This window comes from Quercus robur, chromosome 1, assembly GCF_932294415.1.
Source record: "Quercus robur chromosome 1, dhQueRobu3.1, whole genome shotgun sequence".
Taxonomy (NCBI): domain Eukaryota; kingdom Viridiplantae; phylum Streptophyta; class Magnoliopsida; order Fagales; family Fagaceae; genus Quercus; species Quercus robur.
Genome location: NC_065534.1, coordinates 22030604 through 22037352, shown reverse-complemented (window position 1 = coordinate 22037352; position 6749 = coordinate 22030604). Strand labels below are relative to the sequence as shown.

General features: G+C 35.1%; 1 protein-coding gene across 3 annotated transcripts; it reads right to left on the bottom strand.

Moving 5' to 3' along the window:
- Window positions 1-940: 940 nt before the first annotated feature.
- Window positions 941-5774, bottom strand: LOC126725573 (cyclic nucleotide-gated ion channel 1-like). Of its 3 annotated transcripts, XM_050430380.1 has the most exons (9): window positions 5588-5774; window positions 4641-4990; window positions 4420-4547; window positions 3696-3908; window positions 3323-3618; window positions 3009-3120; window positions 2350-2586; window positions 1861-2255; window positions 941-1468 (listed from the first exon to the last, which is right to left on the bottom strand). In XM_050430380.1, the coding sequence occupies exons 1-9, from the start codon at window positions 5614-5616 to the stop codon at window positions 1165-1167; spliced, it is 2064 nt and encodes a 687-aa protein (XP_050286337.1). In that variant the 5' UTR covers window positions 5617-5774; the 3' UTR covers window positions 941-1164. The 3 variants fall into 3 exon arrangements, with proteins under 3 accessions (XP_050286337.1, XP_050286329.1, XP_050286346.1); XM_050430372.1 differs by having other exon boundaries at window positions 4420-4990; window positions 5588-5773; XM_050430389.1 differs by lacking the exon at window positions 4641-4990 and having other exon boundaries at window positions 5588-5761.
- Between the last annotated feature and the right edge of the window lie 975 nt (window positions 5775-6749).

Genomic DNA, 6749 nt, shown 5'->3' with positions numbered 1-6749 from the left:
CTAAACATTCTACAAGATATTTTGTTTCTTGGTGTGCTAGTCTTTGAAATATTCAATTTCTGTGTTTGATAGTTAGTTGGTAGGGGTTTGGATTATCTGCTTGTAAATTTTTGTGATAACTGGTATGTTCCTATGTTTAAGTGGCTATGAGTTCGCTTGGTTTCTTTTGATGTGTTTCCAGTTCAGCCGCTTGTGTAACTTGTTCCTGCTTTGCAAACTGATATGAAACCAATCGTTTTGTTGGTTGCTTTGAGGGAACCCAAACCTCTGAGTTTGATAAATGGACTACTTCAGGAGAGTCTAGACCTCCAAAATGAAAACTCACTCAATAATAATAATTTTCAGCTTGATTTATTATTCAACATCAAGCCATATATATAAATGGCTTTTCAAGATAAAGTAACATTTAAATTCAAAGATTAGCCTAACAATCTATCTTATCTTTATCTAATTATTCAACTCTTAATAACAAAAATACAATCATGAAAAATTAAATAAAATAGAGATACATCACACAGTCTCTGCTGCTTTTAACAAATTGAAACATATTCATCAAAAAAAAAAAAAAAACTGTTTATGCAAATTTCATAAACCTGTTGGCTCTGATCAGCTATTAGACGATTGGGAGAAAAGGCTCCATAAGCCATAAACAAACTTTTTCTTTATATGCTGTGCACTTCACAATGATGACCAAGAAATAAAATCAGTAAGGAAATAATATTCTATACTCAAAAGAATGCGAAATTACAAGTACAGAAAATGAGGCAAACATGCCTTCATTTATCAGTTTCAACCAACAGCATTCCGATAATGTATTGAATCATTGTTCTCTTCTCTTGGAGTTGACAGTCTGAGATTTAGACTCAACACACATACTTATCTCTAACATATCTCTTTAATTCTGTAGGGAACAATAGAAATTTAAAGCATGGATAATCAATGTTGTTAAAGTGTGGCTTTCATTTTCTATATAAAAGATATGAAATGAAGTATTGTCTTCTGACTTCTACCATCTAAGTAGTTAACCAGAAAGAAGACAATAGTAGTAGTACAGTAAGAACTTTGGTGAGTACATTTTACACATGCTATATACAAAAACCTATTGCATATGAACCTTGTATGTAAAAATAAAACTTACATAATAATCACTTGAAACACAATCTATTAATGATCTTCATCAGCAAAATTGGGCTCAGCAGGCTTTTGTGGCAACAGCGGTAACAATCTTTGTGCTACTCTGGGGTTGCTTGCACGATTTTGTCGCAAGGATCGAAGTGCATTGGAAGCAAACCTTGATGCATAAATAGTGGCACCGAGACTTGGCGACATCCCAGGTTCATTTGCTAAAGCATCTTGCAGTCTGTCTTCTGCTTCCCGCAAAGACTTATCAAGCTTTCTCTTATAGTGTCGGCGCCAAGCTACTTGGATAAAACAGGCTGCCCATGTCCTCCATTGTAGGGAGTAGAACCTGAAAGTCATAATTGCACAATTACATTATGAAGGATCATTACATTAAAAAAAGAAGAATAAAGAAATCAGAATTGTAATAACTGTTACTGCTTTCTTTTTATTAAGTGTTTATATTTTTCTTCCAAGTTAACATGAATATTCTCTTCCAAGAATTTAGAGAATACTAAACAAGGAAAAACTATCATGATTGTATAGAAACCAATGTGACAGTGGCATTGTAGATTTTGATGAGATAATTATGGTAATTTATCCTAAATTAGGGAAGAAATTATATGTATGGCCACCCATGTCCTTTTGTACAATTACTGTACAAGTTTCTTGTTTGTATAACCTCGCTTCATTTATATGCCATGACAATAATTACAAAAAAGTAATGGCTTAAGGCCTTGCCTGAAAGCGTGCCGGAGCTGCTTGCTATGAAGGCGCCGAAATTGGGAGGCCACAAACTTCAAGTCAGCGGCCTTTAGAGCAAAGGCTTGAACCTCAGTTTGAGCTATCACTGTTCTAGTTGAGATGGGGAGATTGGAAGAGGAGTGGGGATCCAAGGCCCATGTAAGAAGCTCTTCTCCACAGAAGTCACCAGCTTTAAGATCAAAAGTGTTAAAGAACCCAGTTCTCCCACCATTGGTAGTCATAGTGGCTAGGTTTCCTCGCATGATAAAGAGCATCTCATCCACTGGATCCATCTCACGGACAATGCAGCTCTTCTCTGTGTAAAGTACTGGCTTGAGACGATCACACAGCGCGTCCAACAGTTGTTCATCCATTTTTTCAAACATTGGCACCTAAAAGATAAAAATAAAATTGACTTCGTAAACAAATTAGCTAGAATTTTTACAAAAAGATGCACTAAAAAAGAAAATAAAGGAAAACACTCACTCTCTTGAGAAGATCCAAGCAAAGATGGTGCTTTATGTCCCTCCTGAGGTCTTTAGGAAGGTTATGAAGTAGATTCTCTTCCTCAACACCTCTGGTTTCTTGCCATTTGTATTGCTCATATCGTCTAATTCGCTCCCTTAAATTCTCAGGAAGCATACGGTGTGACATCCACCGTTCTGCATCAGTCCTTTTCACTCTCATTTCTTCTATTCTCACTGTTGTGGATTGCAAATATTTCTATAACAGCACAAGAAACATAATATCAAACCTTAGTTCATCAAATCTAGAACCAGGATGGTTCTACCAAGAAAAAAAAAAAAAATCTAATTGGAGATAGTAGTGATTATACTTGGTAAGAATGGACCAATATCATTCTTCTATTGACAATATGACAATTGGCAGGTTGGAATAGAACGGCAGAAATACACCATAAAGAGATTGATTGGAGCAGAAGTATACAAAAATCATGAATGTTGTTTATTCATTAAAAAAAAGTATGTTTATTATGGATGAATTAGGAAAAAGTATAATTTTTATAGACACCAGTTGGATGGTCAGGATAAGATGGATATGCACAAAGTCTGACATGTACTAACATCATCATCTCATAATGCTAAAACATAGGTTGCAAAGAGAATTAATGAGGATCAAAGTAATACCTGCATATTGCCAATAAGTAACGAGAATAAAATCAACCCGAAGATGGATATGGAGACAGCAAAGAGTATCTCCCCAACAAAAGTGCTTGTTTGCAGGTTTTGGCCAAGAGAACTGAGAAAAAAGAAAACACACAAATTAAGAATGCCATTGATTTTACTCAGAATGTGGTCAGTCTTGCTATAAGTTGCCAAGCTTTGATTGGATTTATGGAATTAGATTTTAAAATTGAAAATTATGCATATGGGCATTCAAAATAATTTGACTGCAAGGAAATTCAGTAATAATATAGTTTGAGGATTATGAATTCACTAACCTAAGATTACGCAGACCCCACCAAAAGCAGTAAAAGAATTTCTCTGGAAAATTTCTTGATTCCACCACTCCAGACTTCAGAACATCACGAAATATTCCAAAATCGAAGACCGTTGCTTTGTTTTTTTCATCAGTGTCATTAAAAGGGCAAGCACCATATAGAGTTGATGTGTTTCTGCTTCGGTGGTCTCCACAGTAAAAATCTATATCTCTACAACCAGGATATTTCTTACATTGTTTTTGCCAGCAGGCCTCCTCTCGATCAATGGCAAATAAGTACCAAAAGGATCCAACTACCTGGTATATAACATTTATTAGTGATCAGAAAATCTAGGAATATTGTTAAGAATTCAAAACCTACCAAATCAACTTACATGACTAGCTAGCATATAGAGAAAAAGATTATAAACAGCTCCAGCCCAGGGTGACTCAGTCAGTATACCAGAGGTTCTTGTTACTTCTTTGTATAGTGGATAGATCCGCATAATTCTTGGCACATATTGGGACAAGATTACAGCCTTCAACATTTCCTTCATGAGTAACGGAGCTTTGGTTTTCATTGTGGGAATGATAACAAAAATCGCCATCTGAATAAAGTAAGCCAGAACAGATCAAAATTGTAAAAACTAACATTACCTTACATAGGTCATTCTTTTACATCATGCAACCCACACAAATCTCAACTTAAGGTATGGTTACTACAAGTTTCTCCATTGTGTGTCCTAGGTACCAATTAATAGAGTTCGCAGAGAGTGAAGTAAAAAATCAGTTCTACCATTGATAATTACCAAACATTAGCCTTTCCGGACACATCAAAGGGCATAAGTTAAGCAACCCTCATGTGGTTATTTTTGTCATTTCCTTAAGTTGTGTAACATCATAATAAATGGAAATGAAGTGAAACATTTGAAAATAATCACCTCCCCTCACTGACCACAAAGTTAAAAGTTGGGGAAGAAATTTTTTTCCTATAAAATCGTGAACTTAGACCACAGTGGGTTCTGAACTGAATGTTGTGATTAACACACAAAAACCATAGAGTTCTAGAAATAAACACAATTTTTGATACCTCAAATTGAATGAATGTCACATGCTTACCTGCGGCAATGGAAGAATTGCTAGAAGGTCAATGATGAAGTGTGTGGATATGTATCTTTTTGCTATAGCCACAGGATCATCAATCAATTCACCCCTTCCAAATACTTGAGACGAAGATCTAACAAACCCTGTACGGAATTGAAAGATTATATGAAGTACATAAAAAGCATCTCCAAGGGAACGAAGAAAAGAGGCAATAATTGCCAATTTACGGTCCGTACTGAAGCATTTCTCCTCCCCAGTCATCACTGGTATATAAAAGAACAATGGATCCAGGGCCAGTGATATCACACAAGAGAGCACAAATATTTTATTCCACGTTTGAAGAAATTTATTCTGTGGATCAAGAACTGTCTTCCTGAGACCTGACTCTTTTCTTGGCCAATCACCTACGCGATGGGTGCTTGAGGGGTTTTTCGAACTTGTAATCCTCTCAGAAACCCTTTCATATCCTCTCTGGAAACTCCCCAAAATTCTGCCAATTAGTCTAGTTTTTTTTGGATAAAGTCCATCATCAATGGGATATTCCTGATTGGAACTCGAAGATCTCTCTGAACTCCAATCTTTAAACCTGGATGTAAGAATAAATATAGTAAGCAGCATTAAAATGGTGTCATTAGACGTTGGATTACTTAATTGGATACTACCAAATTCAAATAAATAATTTGAATGGTAATGACTTGGCAAGACAAAAGAAGATGGGAAACATAAGTCCAGATTACTGTCTCTTCCAAATACAAACACAAGAACAAGGCCCTAAGTATGCATTCCTCGCACTAAAAATGAAGATTGGAAAAACATGTAACAATCCTGTAATTCATCGGTTTGCAATACTAGAATCACCAAGTTGACTGTACAATTAGAACAAAACTAGAATGCATTACTGTGGGTCCTATGCAATTGATCATTTAGACTGCTCCATTTATGACTTTCATGAATTTCATTCCATCCTCCTGTTTAAAAACTGATTGTGCTATATTGTTTGAGCACATATAGATATAATCCAATTAACCATAGTATTCATAACACACATGCATAAATATTCAGAGACACAACATATAGATGCTGATAAATTGTTGACGAGCAAGTTAGAATGAAATCAAAGGAATTCATAGCAACAAATGGACTAATGGAGAGATTGTTGGAACTTGGGCTTGAACAAACTAACCTTACAAGCTTTAGTTTCATGGAATCCATAACTTCAGCCAATTAGATGTCCAACATAAAAAAAACCAAACTTGTGATTTGAACACACTTAGTACTGAGGTCCTGCAGAATTACAAGTTCAAATTTGAAATTCTCTACAACAAAAACACTAAAAGATTAAAGTGTAAGAACAATGAAGTTGCCAACAATCTTGTGACCAACATGTGTATAATTTATTGAGCGTGAACCAGTCAATCCATGAAGTCTAAAATTCAAAACTTTTAACATGTAACATGTCTTAATCACTTTCTACTACACCGAACAAATTTCTACAATCAGCGGCAGAAGTTATTAAAAAAATAAGTCGAGATTATAAAATGAACTATTAGTCTATTAAATACTAACAAGAATGAACATCGCTAAAATAAAAGAATTGATAATATAATCATACTGAACTGAGGAAATAAAAAAAGAAAGTACTGAAAAAGAAGACGGATTAAAGTTTATTTTCGGTTGGGTAGAACTACTAAGGTTTCATCAATATTCATGTCCGTTCGATTCTCAAATATATATATATATATTCATGTCCGGAAATGGAAAGTATCAAAGGACCAAAATAGAAAATCACCCAGATTTCTACTTTCTGTTTGTTTGCTGAGAAAAGTATAAGGAAATATAAACAAAATAAAGTTCTACTGTTTTGTTCTTATGTTGCCTTAATATCCAGAAAATAAAAGAACGCAAAACAAAACAAAAAACTCACTTCTATATATATAAGTCCAAATTGCTGAACAAAACTCGGTGAAAGTTAAGGGTGTTGTGTTGTCCTCTGAGACTAGTTTTCTTTTTCTTTTGCAAACGTTTCTCTCAAAAACCAAAAGAGGAACTTGAGCAGAGAAAAAGAATTAATGTTTGGCGTTCACTGAACTTGTGTTGGTTTGGTGGGAAGATGAGGAAGAAAATGAACACCATAAAAAAAGGATATGAAAGGGAAGTTCCGTGAAAGAAAATGGTAGAGCCCTCAGAAGAAAGTTCGCGGAGAGACTCTACAATGGCAGTTACTGTCTGAAGAGAAGGTAAAATGAGAGGGAAACACACAAACACACACATAAACAAAGACAGAGTCCGCGGAAGAAAAAGAGAAATAGTCAAGTCAGCAGCCACTAATGACTCAATTGACCCTC

What these genes read in the sequence shown, in the direction of transcription:
- LOC126725573 (XM_050430372.1), bottom strand. Translation starts at nt 5,616, where the DNA reads ATGGATTCCATGAAACTAAAGCTTGTAAG. An exon ending in ATGAAACTAAAGCTTGTAAG is followed by an intron (nt 4,991 to 5,587) that starts GTTAGTTTGTTC and finishes TCTTACATCCAG; the next exon opens with GTTTAAAGATTGGAGTTCAG. An exon ending in TGGGGTCTGCGTAATCTTAG is followed by an intron (nt 3,121 to 3,322) that starts GTTAGTGAATTC and finishes CTTTTTTCTCAG; the next exon opens with TTCTCTTGGCCAAAACCTGC.